Source organism: Xiphophorus hellerii, chromosome 8 (assembly GCF_003331165.1).
Source record: "Xiphophorus hellerii strain 12219 chromosome 8, Xiphophorus_hellerii-4.1, whole genome shotgun sequence".
NCBI lineage: Eukaryota > Metazoa > Chordata > Actinopteri > Cyprinodontiformes > Poeciliidae > Xiphophorus > Xiphophorus hellerii.
The window spans coordinates 26719963-26737185 of NC_045679.1; the positions used below are offsets into that span (position 1 = coordinate 26719963).

Below are 17223 nucleotides of genomic sequence, written 5' to 3' on the forward strand. Positions count from 1 at the left end.
TACAGTTTCCAAGCTTCTCAGCTTTTGCCTCACAGAGCCGCCCTCCCCCATTCAGCTCCTTCAGACTAGCCAGCAGCAATTAGCAAACACCTGGTGGAGCCACGCATCTGTGAAGCTCATTATAGGAGCTACTTCTCATGCAATGCTGGTAAAACCGTTGCTAAAGGGTTACTAGAGCAGCCTTGTTGTGATGACTTCTTGGAGGCAGAGTTTCAGAAAGAACTATAGTTTTTAAAGAGCCAGAGGCCCAAATTTAAATCTTTAAATTATGCCAAATTTATTTGAAGTCATACTTTATATATACAGCATTTTATTTTAAAGTGAAACTGTCAACTTAAGAGCGTCAGCTCACAATTGTGACTTTGCCTAAGAAAATCTTGTTAGCAAAACAAGTCTTTCCCAGAAGCATGATGCGGGTGAAATGTATATATTTTAAACTTTTGAAATTTATATTTCGTAATCACTAATAATCCAGTGCAGAGGTGTTTTTGCATGAATGCACGACTTATAAAAGAGAACTCTTCTAAAGTTGGATTCTTCATAAAATTAATAACATAACAGACAGCAGAGTGTCCTCTTCATGACAACACTGTCTTCAGTCAGACGTTCCTTCAGAACTGCTGTAATACAGACCACTACATGAGATCCTTCCTGTCCATTCCCATTTATAATAAGTTAATGAAAAAATACTACGTCGTTTAATTTCACAAAGCATTAGGAAAGTATTACTGATTAAAACTGAATAATGCAAACTGCTTTCTCTGTGATAAAAGCTCCACATCTGTATAGTGCAGGCTCTTCTTTGATCTCAGTAAACGGATGCTACAAAATTGTACCAGTCATCTAAATCATCAAACAGAAACCTAAAATAAACTCAGGTCTGGACTAATTTTTCAGCTGGACGTCAGAAGCCTTCTTTATCTCTGTTTTTTTCCCCTTCCATCTGGTAATAATTATCTCTAGTGTAGATGGATTATAGGTTGACTCCAGCATCCTCTTCAGGACTTAAAGGTCCCTCAGCACTTTATCTTATGATTATTTTTTACACTGCCGTGTAAGAACTCTTAACTTTTAACTTTTGACTTGTTTTATGTCAAGTCACAAAAACAAGTAATATATTTTACTGGGATTTTTTGATACAGACCAACACAAGGCACATATTTGTGAGATGAAAGGACTATTGCTGATGTTATTTAAATTTTTCTTCCTCACTAAAAAGTGTTGTACATGCCCCACTTACTTTCTCCATGATGTTTATTCTACAATGGTCTCAAACTTTACTCAGTGAAAAATTAGCTAGCTTCTGAAATGGAAATGGAAATATTGGTTTTAAGGTCACCAGATAGTTCTTTAAAATGCACCAGTGCTTTGTTTCTGTGTCTGTTTTTGCTGGATATGCTGCTGGGTTAAAAATGGCCTGACATCTGAGGAGAGAGTGGGAGACAAATTACATGCAGATGTGCTGCAGAAGGATTGTTACTGTTTGTGATGTGTGTGTCAAAAAGACTTTTTACAAAAAGGTCGAATTCAGTGGTGGAGTTTCATTTCATGTTGTTTTTTTTACTGTACATAAAAAGTAACAAATTCTTCAGTTTGACAAGAATTGAGCATCTCAGTAAAAACTGTGTGTGGATCGGAACAAGCAATGCAGTTAAAGTCTTTAAAGTTCACTCTGAGCAATATTTTCCGTTTTCCCATGATGCTGACGTTTCATCTTTGCAATAACACATTACTTGATGGGTAAAAACATGGAAATGTTGGCTGGACATTGATGGTTACTTCCATGACCAGCCGCTCGTATAAATGTGTTATCTGTCGCCACCTGCTGGTCAGGACTGCAGCTGCAGCACCACTGCAGTGGTCAGGAAAACAAACTTTACCAAAATGTTGAGTTCAACTCTCTTTTTTTAGCAATTTTTTTTTTAATCAACACGACACAAATTGAAATTCATGCTTTTTGTTTAGGAATTTTATTTGAGAAAAACATAAAGTCTCTCTGACCAAAACGACACTAAGTATCAGTTTATTATTAAATTATTCACCAATTTTACTCAACCATTTTTTTCCTAGTCGCTTAAATTGATTTATAGATTAACAACTTTTGAAGTCCAATAAATCATTTTATTTTTAGCTTTATTAACTGTAATAGACATCTGTATGAATGGAGAACCCAAGTAAAACTTTTTGATTTTTTCCCCCTTTTATATTAGCTATAAAAAACTACATCTGTATTCAAAACCACCAGCTTATTGAGCTCCAACATGTGTAGGAGTTGATGAACAGGCAATCCATTTTTTATTTTATTTTATTTTTTACCACATTTTGAGTAGATTTCTTGTTCATCTTGTTTGCAACGTAAAGAAAAGGCATAAAGTAATTCAAACATTTTCCCATTCTACCGTTTAGCCTCTCTGATCTTTACCATATTTCTGAATTTACAGAATCTGACCTCAAGTGTAAAAAACACCCACAAGAGATTCCACATTGTAATAATTTATTAAACAAACGTGAAACCAAAACAGAAATATTTTATTCCCACAAAAATCTTAAATTATTCTGATACACATTTGAGGATTTTATTAAGCTTCTCATAACTTCTGCTTAACAAAATATCAACGCAATAAAAAGTAAAATGAAATCAGTTAAAAAAAAACAAAACATTTACTTTTATCAAAAAGTAAAAAATAAAATAGAAAACATATCACATTTCTCCTATTGAAATATTTTCTGGACAGTCAGTCTGGCAACAAATTTCTCCAAAAGTTGCTGCGGGTTCTGCAGGACTTTTCTGATTCTGGCCCATTTCAAGCTCGAGCTACTATTACGTTTCATGTGTAACAGTATCGGTAGGGCATGAGAGGCAGCGTCGGAACCAGCCGGAGCGGGGGGCATTGATGGTACAGGGGCCCGCAGGTCAGAGCCGCGCAGATCGCGGGGTGGGCCGGGAACGCCGGGATGAAGCCGCGCTGCTCCCCTTCCTCCTCCTCTCCCCGCACGGTCACGCTCTCCTTCCTCCACTTGGTGCGTCGGTTCTGGAACCAGATCTTGACCTGAGTCTCGGACAGGCGGAGGGCCGCGGCGGTGGTGTGGCGCTCCAGCACCGACAGATAGTGGCTCCTCTGGAAGCTGCACTCCAGAACCCGCAGCTGCTCCGGGGTGAAGGCGGTGCGGATCCGACGACTCTTCACCTTGAGCGGGGGTAATGACTCTCTTTTACCCGCCGTGCGATGCTCCGTCTTTCCATTTTCCTCATTAGGATTCTGATTTTCTAGAGGAAAAAAAAAATTAAAGCCATCGACAATTTGAAAGATTAAATAAGATTTGATCTGGTTTTCCACCTTCAGCTGATTTCTCCCCAGCCGAGTTTAATTTCCGGGTAAACTTAGTCGGATCCAAGATGTCCTCCACTGAAAATGGTGTTCTTTGGCTCTGTGGTAATTTGACTGTAACGGCCTGCATGTCTGCTTCTGGGGGCTCCTGGGCCCCTCGTGAGTCAACATATATATAGGCCTCTCTTTCAGATGTGAATTTTATTCTAAGTGAGGCCATTCGTCTCACAGGAACAATCGTAACCTTTGCAGACACGCTCCAGCCTTGTGGGACCCCCGTGCTGGCCCTTCGCAATGTAAATGAGGAGGATCCGGAGGGGCCCCTGAGCTTGTTAATTATTGTGTGGCATCTGGTCAAAATGTGCGCTCTTTCATTCCCTCCGTGTTACTTTTTGTACTCTGACTTGTCATTGTTTGCAAATGGGAGATTTTTTACGCGTGAAGGCTCGTTGTGATGCTAATTTATAGACCCGTGGAGAGGAAAGTTGGAACCTTTTCTTCTTTGTGTTCCAGGTTCCACAAGCGCCATTTGTCCGGTTATTGTGTGGCAGAGTGTTTGTGGGGGGCAAGGACAATTTTATGACGGTACATCTCATTATTCTAACTTTCGTCCTTGTTGCAAAAGTAATCAAAGTTTGAAGGTCTTCCCATTTCTTCATGTTATTGCATTGTATTGGGGATAATACAGTTGAAACAAGAGGTTTGCTTAGACTGAATAAACATACTTCTTTTGTCACTGTCTGAAGTTAAATCAGACCAAACTTCTCTTGTTTTAATTTATTTAGAATTACCAAAATTGTTTTCTATTTGCTAAATGCCAGAAAATGAATTGAGAACATTTTAGATATATTTTTTCAAAACTTTCTTTGAAGTTAAGAAGTGCATATTTGGCCGGCTTCAGGAAACTAAACCTTTAAACTGTATGACTTGGGTCAAACCTTTAGGGTTTCCTTCTACAAGCTTTTCACAAACGCTTGCTGGAGTTCTGGTCCATTCCTCCTGACAGAACCGGTGGAACTGGGGCAAGTACTGATCTTCTGATCTTGAAGACATCAAAAAATCAATCTCTGACATGTTCTTTGCCTCATTATTGTGGCATTTAGCAAATAGAAATAAGTTTGTGTTTCTAGCCGAGCTAAAAGCTGTACTTGCAGCGACACACTAAAGTTTTGGTCCTATGGGAACTGAAGAGAAATAAATGCATCGCACACTTTTTTGATTTCTGTTAAAACATTGAAAAGCAGGTATTATGTACACATATATAGTGCTTTGTATTGGTACAAAGTACTTACTACAAAGTAATAACTGCTTTGTAGTCTGTCACATAAAATCCCAATTAGTCACACAACATTGTAACTGTAGGGTGTGAATACTTCTGTAAGTCCCTATACTCATGTTTTTATATTTAAACTCCCCACTAAGCTTTGAACATCTCCATTACCTTTATAATTAAACCTGACTGCCTCACCTTTTAGCCCACATTACTGCTGATAGTTTCCTAATAACTTTAATGGCTGCAGCTCTCGGCCTTGGGGGGGGGGTGTATAGATTACAGCAGGGTGGAGGAGGTAAGGGTCACTGAGGGGGATCAGGGCAGGAGTAAATTCTCCTGAATGTGACAGCTGCCACATCACTCCCAGCTACCGACACCTACAGAGCAGCTGGTATTGTCGGACTGGGACAGGCCGGCCCACCAGGACAATTAGCAGATGTCTACAGTAGGCGTGACCTTCTCTGACCCTGGGCTTTGTCTCTCAGTACAAGAGAGGCAGGGATAGACTCAGAACAACGAGAAGAAATGATTAACAGAGGAAAGTGTTTCACAGTCATTCATTTAGTGTTCCCACTAAATGGATTATGATTTAAATTTTGCGATTGATATATAATATGATATAATTGAGACACCATTTTGAACCTGTGCCACAGAGATTTAAGGCAGTTCTCATAAAATCATTGCATGATGTACTGATTAATAAACGTGTGGTTTAATTTACAATGTCACAGCCACATCTTCGTCCAGATGTCACAGATGTGTCTTCCCTAGAAGAGGGAAGAAGAGGAGAGCACACCACCATTATCTCCTTAACAATCACTTGAGGGCGTTTAAGATGACACCAGGGGAGGTTTTCAGCATTCCAGTGCTCCTTTGTGCAAACTCTGCTGGCACACTTGCTTTTGTGCTTGTTGTAATCCTACTTGTGAGTGAACAACCCTGCAAAGATGTTAATAACTGAGAGTGATGTGGGGTGGTCTTACATCCACAAAAAGCCTTGTTTCCTGTTACTCTTTAGTGGAAAGCAATTAAAGGAAGGGGTTAACGAGAGTAACGAGAGAGAACCTTTGTGACGACAAGTTTGTGAAGTAATATTCTGAATTCTGCTCTTTGGGACATGAATTAGGGTTAAGGTCTTATAAGAGTTTACCTGCAAGTAATTGTCATTATTTAGTATAGTGGAAACAGTTAATTAATGAGTACAACATTTAACATTCAGTTGGCTCTAAGGATCAGTGGAACTGGATATCATCTGCACAGAAAAGACGACACATCAAAAAACTGCCTGATTATTTTTGCCTTGGGAGAAAAAAGAGAATAGGTCCTAAGACTCAGCCCTGTGGTATCCCACATAGGAGACTCTCGGAGTCAGATGCAGTCTGGGTTGCAAAAACACTTGATGTTCTGCAAGACAGGAGCTATAAAGCTCTAGAGCCACACATGATGGACAACATCTCTGAAATACTGTGATCTACAGTGACAAAAATGTGTGTAAGATCCAGGAGAACCATTGTAGTGGCTGCTCCAGAGTCAACTGACACTGTCACTAGAAACTTTGAGTAGAGCAGTTTCTGTGGAGTGTTTATGAAAGCCAGACTAAATTTATGTTTTTCTGTATAAAAAAATTAACTGTTCTTCCACTACTTTTTAAAGAAGTTTTGGTATGAATGGGATCTTGGAGAAAGGCATCTAATTTTTAAGCTGTGTAGAATCTGAATAGCTCAACAACTGCATCCTTAAAAGAACTTTGAGTCCATGTGTGTTAAAAGTGATGTGCCACAAATTCCAAAAATACAGAGCAGGAAGAATCTTTTTAAACAGCACTGCAGGGAGGATGATGAGGAAGATAATTATATCAAGTAAAAGTGAAATGTCACAGTCACTGGATCAAACATCTTCAGAAACTGAGAAAGTGGAGAATTCATTATGATGGACAAGGACTTCCTCTCACATGATTGATTTTCAGTAGACACAAAAAGACAGTTTTTACTGGTTACCAATGTCACAAAATCTGATAAAAGTGAAGAGTGACACCCTGATGAGCATTTGTGTTCCTTTTCCAATATTAATGAAAAAAGGGAAATAACAGTTTTGGTACCTCAGAACACCGTTTCTATTAAAATGATGTATATTGGGTTAAAAAGTTTTTGTTTCAGCGTCAAAACATTATATCTTTATTGTTTTATAACCACAAACTTCAATGTACTTGAAATGATATGTTACATATTGACATAAATTTAAAATAAAAAAAAGTAATTTAATCAAACTAGGATACTATGGGGAAAAAAGTCTCTCTTTCCAAATCTGCACGGTTTTGATAATGATTTACAACAAATAAATTTAAGTTTTAATCTCATTGTTGACTTCAGTTGTTGCAGTTCTCTTTTTAACCTGCTGTGTCGCTATTGCTTTCAGCAAAAACAAAAAGAGGAAGTCGCACTCTCGCGATACTTTTTTGTTTTCATTGATTTCTAAACATGGCGTCTGAATTACAGGCGGGTGCCGTAGCTGCAGCAGAAAAGGACTTGGCTGTCGGGTATGTGTGCACCTTTGCCGAAAATTACAGAAGTTATCGTAGTAATTCGGCTCACATATTAAAGTTTCGCAGACATATAGGGCGCGTTTACACGAGGAAGACCGTTATCAGAGCAGCTAGCTAACAAATGATAGCTGTGCACACCAGCTGCCACGAGCAAAATGAAACAACAAAGCCAATTTTTTAAAAGCACTAAAAGTATCTACACCTTATTTACTGACGGTTAAATGTCGTTTCGCTTGGCACCAAGCATGTGAACTCTGCAAATTAGAGCGTGACAGTTTATATTTGTTCACTTGAACTTCAAACTTATTCAAATCATAGCTAACAACGTTCTCTAAACACACCCAAAGTTTTAAATTGGTACATTTATAGTTCTAAGTGTTAATCTACCGGAAGTCTGCCTGCATAAGGTTCATTTTGCATGTGAATACTAACGGAAGTATCTTAAATGGTTGCAGAACAGAATGTCTTCAGTTAGAAAGTGAGAATTGCTTTGTCATGGGTGAAAAACAAGACGGTTCTACAGAATATTTAGTGAACTCTCATATTGTTTTTTGCTATAAAAAAAAGAAGAAGCATAAAATGCAGAACTAAATGTTTAAATGTTTTCATCTCTCTTCTGAATTTCAGGGATGCCTCCTTTGGGGAACAGCCTCCCAGTATGGATACAGAGTCATCAAATGGCAAAGAGGGAATGGTAATATTTTCATTTTGGTATTAATATGTTCGAGATTAACATTTACTTTTTTTATTTTCAGTCTCATTTAACATGCCGTTTATCTTAATGCATCTTGTGTAGTTAGAAAGTGTGAGCTCTTAAAGCACAAATGTAAAGTTTGCTGGTGTCTTTATGTAATAAAAGAAACAGCATGTAAATGTAGCTGTCGATAGAGGGTAGTGCCTTCCTTTGAAAGCATTTCACCACCTATATAATATTTCAGTACACTACTGCCCATCCTGCTGTTCTAGAACAAGGAACTTAATGGCAAAATTAACAGCTTCCTGCTTTGGTCAGAAGTGGTATTTAAAGAATGCTTCCCTACCTAACAGTACACGCACTTTATGGGTGATGTTTAGTTTTTATGACTGTGTGGCGGTGTTTTCATCAGGAAGCTGCTGGCGATGGCTCAGAAGCCGCTGATGCTCTGACAGGATCCGGGGATGAGGAGAGCGGGCGGCAACTCGGGGAGGTGGAGCTGCAGTGCGCTCTGTGCATGAAGTGGTTCACGGCGGAAACGTTTGGCATCGAAACTGCGTATGCTTTGTTCAGAATATAGATGTCGGCTTCTGTTTGATGCACATGCAGCCGTTAACTGCCTGTCCTCCACAGAACATGTCTTCCCTTCATGACCAACTACGTGTTTCACTGCAATGTCTGCCATCACAGCGGCAACACATACTTCCTCAGGAAACAAGCCAGTAGGTATTCTGGGTGCTGACACCCAACTATCGAGCTTCGTTCCTTTTACTATTGTTAATTATTCCACTGTATGTTTTGTTAGACTTGAAGGAAATGTGCCTGACAGCTTTGGCGAATCTCACATGGAGGTCCAGAACACAAGATGAGCATCCTAAGACCATGTTCTCCAAAGATAAGGTGGGAGTCGATCTTTTTAAGGTGCTGGTGACCCTGGCTGGTCATACAACATCAGTTACATGTATAACTCAAACTCTCACTGTTTTTTTCTAATTACAATTTTGATTATTATGTCAAATATGAAGAGATTCACTAAAACTAGGTCCACATGTTAATTTTAGTTAATTAATCATACAGATTTTAACATGTTAAAACATAAAGGGGTGATATTGTGTAAAATCAACTTTTTTGAGCTATATTATTCCTTCATCAAAAATATACCTGGAGTGTGACTTTGATTATTTTATGCATGTTTGAGAAATCCTTTAATCTCCATGTGCAAAACACCTAGTTGGACCTAGCATTGCTAGAGCTTCTGTCTCCCTTCCCCTGTGACACTCCCAGTCAGCTCCTTATAATTATTGCCCACTAATCTGCTCTTCACAATCTAAAAATAAAAACGTGCTGCGCGAGCGTTTGGATCCAAATTGGATCTCACAAAAACCAATTTCCTTCTTTACTTTTGAAAATGAATAATTATGGATCACAGTAATAGTTTCTTGAATTATTTTCTTCAGTCACATTCCTCCATTTATTTATTTCTTTGCAGGACATCATACCATTTATTGATAAGCACTGGGAATGCATGACGACCCGTCAGAGACCGGGGAAGCTCACCTGGCCCAACAACATAGTGAAGACAATGGTAACGTAGAGTGCATCTGGAGACCAGTGGTTGCTTTGAATACACTCGTCCCTCTCCCCATACACAGCAGGTTTCTTTTCATTCTGAGTTCCAGGATTCATCATATAAGCATATCATTATTGTTGTCTTGTTTTGTTAAATTTCTAGAGCAAAGAGCGAGATGTGTTCCTTGTGAAAGAACACCCTGACCCCGGCAGTAAGGATCCGGAGGAGGAGTACCCCAAGTTTGGCCTTTTAGATCAGGTAATTACTGCTAAGGATGTAAACATGCAGCGTGTTTCAACTCAATCTGAATGTTTTATGAAGGTTTGAGTTCTTTTCTGTGTAGGACCTGGGAAGCATAGGACCCTCATATGACGCTCAGAAACAGACCACTGGAACCCCAGCAGCCGGTGGGCTCAATGGTAAGAGTTAAACAAAGATAAACTGTTGTTTTTTTTTTAAACTATCCTTTACTAGAAGAAGCATAGTGTTTGAAGATGTTTTTATGTATTCATACATGCCTACAGATGGTTAAACTTATGCAAATGAAGGCGGCAAATGTTGTTTTTGTTTCACTTTGAGTTGTTCTGTCTTGTTGCTGTTTAGATCTTCAGAACAGACATTCATACCAGACCTGAATGGAATCACTATCTTGGTTCTTAGATTGGAGTGCAGATACTATTTATTGACAATCACATACAACAGAAGAAACAAACTAGCACATCCTACTAAACCACTCATTGAAGAAACTACCGATTTCTTCGAAATGAGTAGTTTTCAAGAATGTTAGAAGCAAAGTAATAAACCAACCCAGAAGTTTATATTATGCTCAGGAAATACTGAGTTGTTAAATCTATACAAGGATTTGCTATTGCTTATTAAATTTAAAGAATAACCAGCTATCATCTAAACTGCTTGCTGACAATATGTAATATGCATATGTGGAAGTATTTGACTACTGGTCTTATATTTATGCTAAAATCACATGTGCAAAAAGAAATACTATTCTTTGTCATCTTTATTGTCACACAACCTACGCATTTACTTAAAACTGACAATAATTGATTGCTTTTAGGAGTTTTGATTTTGTTCACAAACACCAAAATGAATCAGGTTACTTGTTAAAAACAAACAAACAAAAAAAAAAGCCAAGCCTGAATGAAGGCAGTGTCCAGAGATGATGACCGGAGTGTTTGTGTGCATTTTCTTCCAGGTGGATCTTCTTTCTCAGGTGAATATGTTACATTTTGACACCTGGAGCTTCTCAGTGTGTTTGTGTGTCTTGTAATCTGCTGGATAGAAGTTGGCCCTGAGGTTTTAGTCGTCCCCCCCCCCCCCCCCCCCCCCCCGGCTCCTCTCCTCCAGCACAACCCTTCCAACCCCCTTACTCTGCTATCTCAAACCAAAACATGATTCCTAATAAGCATCTTGTGGACAACTTCATCCATGTGCTGATGTAACCACCCTGTCTGCTTTTTTATTTTTTTTTGCATCGGCTCTGTGCAGCAACCCCCAAACCACTGAACATACAGTGCCTTGCATAAGTATTCATACCACATTTTTCATGTCGCAACAACAAATTGCAATGTTTTATTGGGATTTTCTGTGACAGACCAACACAAACTAGTGCATAATTATGCGGAAGCACACATGATTTATGGTTCTATTTTATTTATTTTTTCACAAATTCAAATATGAACGTTTTGAATTTACCCTTACGAACCATAAGATATTTAGTTTGTGATTTTTCCACCAGCCTTGTAATGGATACAGGGAACAAGTGGAAGAAGGTGCAACTTTCTGTTTATGGAAGTATTAATGGAAATTATAGTTTATTGATGGATTTTATAGTTTATTCATTAATGAGAGCCAAAAGGAATGTCAAAAGAAGACCACAAGATGAAGGACGGTAATAAAAAGAAAAGTACAACTAATAATAGTGTTGTTTTGTGGAGAATTGAGTGCAACTTCTATAGAGAAATCTGTTTGGATACGTATCTGAGCCAAGAGTGATGGGATTGTGATGTGATGCTCTTCATTTTCATAATTATGTTTTTTTTTTCCAGCTATTTTTTTACGTCTGCTGGTGCAGAATTATGTTCCATGTCTCACATCTCGCAACACCTGATGCGTTTCAGATTTAGTTCCACATACGGAAGTGGCTCGAGTATTTTTGGGGTGAGAAGATTGGAATTGGGTCGTTGTGCTGTGAAAATGTCGAACACGGGTCGTGATAAACTTGACTCAAAAGAAATGCATCAACGTGTGGTTCTCCATAGTATCATATTCGGACTTAATGGTTCTGAATACAAATTCATCCAGTCACATTTTTCATGTTTTTATTGGTTAAAAAAATATATATAATCAAAATCATGTATTTTTTTCCCACAATAACATTTATGGACCTCTTTGTGTTGGCCTGTCACATAAAACCCCAATAAAAATAATACATATTGGTGGTTATGTGACAAAATCAAAAAAGGTTTCAGGGGTATGGCTACTTTTGCAATTCTCCGTAGGTTCCACATGTCTGGCTTGCTGCTAACAGGCTCTGACTTCCTTTAGAAGCTTCCTGTGTGAAATGACAGTTTGCCTCCAGGGTGAAGTCTACCTGAGAGCAGAGTGCCATTTTTTTTGTTGCTGTTGGCCTTCCCTTATGCTAATTAGCCTCATCCTCCTCCCTCTTTTTATACTGAGGTAAAAAAAAAAAAGCTCACTTTTTCCTCCTTGAATGAGTCATGTTCCTCAAATAGTTCTCTGGGTTGGAGGACTTTACATGTTATGGTTAGTAATGATATCCTTATTATGGTTCCATTTATGTTTATATCTATTTTATCTAGTTTGTATAGTTGTTGCTGATTCTCATATTTTATTAGTTTAAGCACTTTTGAGTAGAGATGCACCGATCTGATATTGATGTCTATATCTATCCAGATATTGAAAAAATTCCAGATCGGGTATTGGTGACGATGTTCCCAATCCCAAAGGGCAGATTTATTCTATTCTGTACTTTGTGCAAGTCAAGCTTTTTCATTTATTTTCCATTATATTTAGAATTCCTAACTGCACTTTCTGAACTATTTGAAAGGTTTGTTAAAGTTTATTTTTAGCAGGTTTGATCAAGGTAGTCAAACCATTGTTTCTGTCAGTTTCAGTTTCCTTCTCATTTACTTCACATCGATTGTTCTACTCCTAATCACACTGACTGAACAAATTGAAGATGATTTTCCATGTTTGACCAGGCTTGTGACGCTATGGGTATATTTAAGTGAGCTGTACTGGTGCAGAGTTATAAAATACATTTGTAATTCAGTACATTTATGTCTGTTAAAAAAATTGTTTTAGGTCAATTAAGCAGCACTGTTCTTCTGTATCAGATCGGAATCAGCCGATACAAAACCTCAGATATCGGTATCGGAAGTGGAAAAAAGTGTGTCATTGTATCTGTACTTTCAAATATCCTGAAAATTGAAACAGTAGGCCCCCAGAAACTCCCCAGAAAGTTAGGTGACATTAATTCCTGCTGTTTTGTGCCTGTTCTTTCACCCATGTTGGCCAAATAACCTGCTTTCCCTTTGTGCTCATGTGTTCACCGGCAGTCTGACGTATTCACCTCGTGTTGTTTCACTACAAACCGTTTTTCAGACGATTCGACTTTGTGTGTTATGTCTGACCTACACAGAGCAGGTCAGACTGCTGCTGGTTGAGCGATCACTATTATTATTCCAGAAACACTCAGACTGTGGTCTGAGGTCCGTTTGCAGCTGATGTATTCTGACATAGCAACGAGGAGCTGGGCGTCCTTGGACATCAGCTAAGAATGATCACTGATGACTGATGAGATAAACAATGGCAAATATTCTTCTATTCCAGATGTGAACAAGACACAAAATCTATGTATTTTAGTTTTATGACGACAATTGAAGTGGTAGACGTTGTTTCACACCGATGCAACAAATAGTAAGAAAGTAATATTATTTAGAAAATTGATGGATAATTACAAGTTTCAAAAAGAAAAATTGGACTGACACTACCAATATGTCTTTTATTGTTCTTATAGATTGTATTTAAAAGCATTTGATCAAAAACAAAAATCTTTCATCAGCTTTGGGTTTTTATTTGAGATCAAGTTTAACTTGCACAAACAATTAAAAAAAAAAGTCCTATTTTTACATGGATGTCCATAGGTCTACGCTTCAAAAACGTAATCATAAGGCTATTCTATTTATTAAAGGTAATTAAGTTGATAATAAATAAATAGTAAATAATTCTTGGAGATGTGGATAAAAGCTCCCAGTATAAATGTGGAACTAAAATGGCTCCAAGTAGTCCCTCCATTTCTTCTGTGGAGATTCATTCAAAAATCAAAAGCTCCCTGCATTTTTCACACACATTTGAGTTTAGTGCAAAATTTTCTGCAAAATTAATGAATAACATTTGGTTTAAGTGACAAACTCTCACCTGTAGGTGGCAGTGTTTCTTACTTCTATAACCCTGCTGCCTCAGCCTATTTTATGTCAAGTTTTAGTCTGATCGGTACTGCAAATAAGAAAAGTCTAGCTATTTAAGTTTTTTAAAGAATAAAAATGTTTGTGTCCAGTCTGTCTGTGTATTTTTTTTTCTCATCTTTTTTAGGTAGATTTTGGAAGTGGTTTAATGAGTAAACAATATAGTGAAATCTCTTGCAAATATTTCTAAAGTAGTGCCACAAAATCAATGGTTTTGATTGCAAAAACCCCCCCAAAAAACAATTGCAAAATCCTGAAGGGACTAATTAATGGAGGCTTAAATAGAGCAGCCACTGCTTCAACCTGTTTGTGTTCTGTGGTCCCCTGTCAACTGAGTGTATGCTGCCCTTGCTGCTGACTGCTCATGCACTTCTTTGCGTGCATCTTTTTTTGATTTCACTTTTTAACTTTCTTGTGGCTTTAAAGGTGCTCTGGCCCCTGGCCCTGGAAAAGGAAGGGGGGCCAAACGTAAACAGCAGCAGCAGCAGGAGGGAACGGCCACAGGAGCGGCAAAGAGAACCAGGAGGTATGACGTGCAAATACAAACTCGGGACAATTTGAGTGAGAACGTGATGAAGCTTTGAACCGGATAAAAGCGTCTTCCTCACGGCTTGTTCCTCACGTGTGACCCTTTGTTACGCAGTGACCCGTTGTTCTCAGCCCAGAGGCTGCCCCCTCATGGTTACCCACTGGAGCACCCATTCAACAAGGATGGCTATCGCTACATCCTGGCAGAGCCAGACCCTCATGCTCCGGACCCCGAGAAACTGGAGCTGGACTGCTGGGCTGGAAAACCCATTCCTGGTGATCTGTACCGGGCCTGTCTGTATGAGAGGGTGCTGCTGGCCTTACATGACAGAGGTACAACAATGTCACCAGTCTTTCCAACGCTCAGATCTGTTCATGAATCATGACCCAACGTTTTACCCGGTGTGTCGCAGCGCCTCAGCTGAAGATCTCAGACGACCGGCTGACGGTGACGGGGGAGAAGGGCTACTCCATGGTCCGGGCTTCACACGGCGTGAGGAAAGGAGCCTGGTACTTTGAGGTGACAGTGGATGACATGCCCCCAGAGACGGCAGCTAGACTGGGCTGGTCCCAACCGCTTGGTCAGTATTCCCTCACATACTGTAAACATTATACCATGTAGTAGCCTGGTAAAAGCCAGCCTCTTGTGGTATGCTTTGCTTCATACAAATGGTCTAGACCAGGGGTATTCAACTCCAGACCTCAAGGGCCAGTATCCTGCAGCTTTTAGATGTGTTAGTGGTCCAGCGGACCTGCAGTCAAGTTCTGCTAATACCTGATTATTTTACTCAGGTGTCTTGAAGCAAAGACACATTTAGAAGTTGCAGGACACTGTCCCTGGTCTAAACCCTTGGCTCTTGAGACGTGACGGCTTGCTGGAGGTGTGGATTGAATCTGAGTTTACCCAATCGCTGATGTTTGGCCGTGATGTATGTAATGTGCCAGCTCAATTAAACTTACTGTAAATTGCGTTTGCTGTAAGCAACTCCATAGGGAGTAGGGACATTGCATCTTTGCCAACAATAAAATGTCTTATGCACTGCTTTTGCTCTGACTTTAATTGCTCAATACCTGGTTGTCAACTCAGACTGAATGCCCCCTTCTGTTTGCGGATTGATCCGTTGACTTTCTAATCAGAGAAATTGAACTCAGTGAGTGAATTTCTGGATAGAGCACTGAAGGGAGATTGGTAACAAGCAGAACTGCATAGAAAGGCAATGGCCAGTCTCACCATGTAGAGTATGGAGCATGTTCCTTTTGTCTGGAGATTCAGAAGAGATCGAACTCATGAACTCATTTTTCATGCTCAAATTTCAGGCAACCTTCAGGCTCCTCTGGGTTATGACAAGTTCAGTTATTCTTGGCGGAGTAAGAAGGGGACTCGCTTTCACCAGTCGATAGGGAAGCATTACTCCTCAAGCTACGGTCAGGGGGACACACTGGGCTTCTTCATAGAGCTGCCTGATGAAACGGATACAGCAAAGGCTCTCCCAGACACATACAAGGACAAGGTAAGCACCTGATACATAAAACTCAACTCACAATGGTTGTCGATTGGTTCATATCAGCTGCTTTGATTGGCGGTTGATTTCATGACTCTCTCTCCAGGCGCTTATTAAATTCAAGAGCTACCTGTACTTTGAGGAGAAGGACTATGTGGACAAAGCGGAGAAAAGCCTGAAGTCGGTGAATCCCAGCAGGGTGAGGAGACTCTCCTTTGAGCGAATAAAGTTAGAGAAGTTGCCGGTGTTGACTCTGGAATGTTGTATTTCAGATGTTGTTCTATAAAAATGGCGTTAACCAAGGAGTTGCCTTTGAGAACCTCTTTGAAGGCATCTACTTTCCTGCAATCTCCTTGTACAAGAGCTGTACGGTCAGTACAGGATCAGGACACAAATTTCTGTCTTTAAACAACCAGATGAGTAAATTTGACTTTCTCTTCTTCACAGGTTTCTGTCAACTTTGGGCCTCAATTCAAATACCCACCTAAGGACATTAAATACCAACCGGTGAGAGCTTTTTACTTCTGTACTTACTACTTTTTACCAATCTGTTCTAACTAACTCCACAGCAGCTGATTGCTCATGTTGGAATGTATTTCCTTTCACTCTCTCAGATGAGTGACATGGGTTGGGGTGCAGTGATCGAGCACACGCTGGCAGACATGCTGTACCACGTTGAGACAGAGGTGGACGGACGCCGCAGCCCGCCATGGGAGGGATAAATGTAGACCAGTTCATAAGCCGTTCCACCATCAGACATCTAAACAATACTAAACAGAGCGTAGGTAAAGTTCCCCTCTTTAGATCCATGAGCTACAACCTCAGTAGTGATTATTAAGACTTGATGGCATAATTCCCAGATGTGCCATCCGAATAAACTGATCGTTGGTGCTCTGGGTTCAGAGAACTCACATCATCACAATGGAGCCTGATCTGCCATATGTTCCACACAACAGTCAATCCTTTTACAGTCCTTCTGAGAAGAGAGTCTGGTCCTTAATCCATAGCGTTTTCTGTGTTTTTGTTATTTACTGTTTTATACTTTGGATTAAAAAATAAATGTGTGTTTAATGAAAAAAATCTGTTCATTTGTGTGAGCTGTTTTGATTTGAAGGATAATTCAGTGCAGATCGGTGCTGAGAAGTGTGGCCAACACGAACAGAACGGCTTGGTTGACTGTCTCTAACAGTCGGACTACTGAAACTGTTCATTCTAAACAGTGCAGAGAATTGATGTCACCTTTCCCCAACTTATCGGAAGACTTGTTGAAATTCTGCTGG

At 39.5% G+C, this 17223-nt stretch overlaps 1 protein-coding gene across 2 annotated transcripts; it reads left to right on the forward strand.

The window, feature by feature from the left end:
- Window positions 1–7068: 7068 nt before the first annotated feature.
- Window positions 7069–17027, forward strand: ash2l (ash2 like, histone lysine methyltransferase complex subunit). Of its 2 annotated transcripts, XM_032570454.1 has the most exons (17): window positions 7069–7138; window positions 7772–7838; window positions 8251–8396; window positions 8472–8560; window positions 8644–8738; window positions 9328–9423; window positions 9571–9666; window positions 9752–9827; window positions 10619–10636; window positions 14340–14439; window positions 14557–14774; window positions 14855–15022; window positions 15759–15952; window positions 16050–16142; window positions 16216–16314; window positions 16391–16450; window positions 16558–17027. In XM_032570454.1, the coding sequence occupies exons 1-17, from the start codon at window positions 7080–7082 to the stop codon at window positions 16663–16665; spliced, it is 1782 nt and encodes a 593-aa protein (XP_032426345.1). In that variant the 5' UTR covers window positions 7069–7079; the 3' UTR covers window positions 16666–17027. The 2 variants fall into 2 exon arrangements, with proteins under 2 accessions (XP_032426345.1, XP_032426346.1); XM_032570455.1 differs by lacking the exon at window positions 10619–10636.
- The last annotated feature ends 196 nt before the right edge of the window (window positions 17028–17223 follow it).

Bases quoted from the DNA above. Each gene is read 5' to 3' on its own strand.
- ash2l (XM_032570454.1), top strand. From the start codon at position 7,080: ATGGCGTCTGAATTACAGGCGGGTGCCGTAGCTGCAGCAGAAAAGGAC. The intron at 7,839-8,250 runs GTAATATTTTCA...TGTTTTCATCAG, and splicing joins CAAATGGCAAAGAGGGAATG to GAAGCTGCTGGCGATGGCTC. The intron at 8,561-8,643 runs GTAGGTATTCTG...ATGTTTTGTTAG, and splicing joins CTTCCTCAGGAAACAAGCCA to ACTTGAAGGAAATGTGCCTG.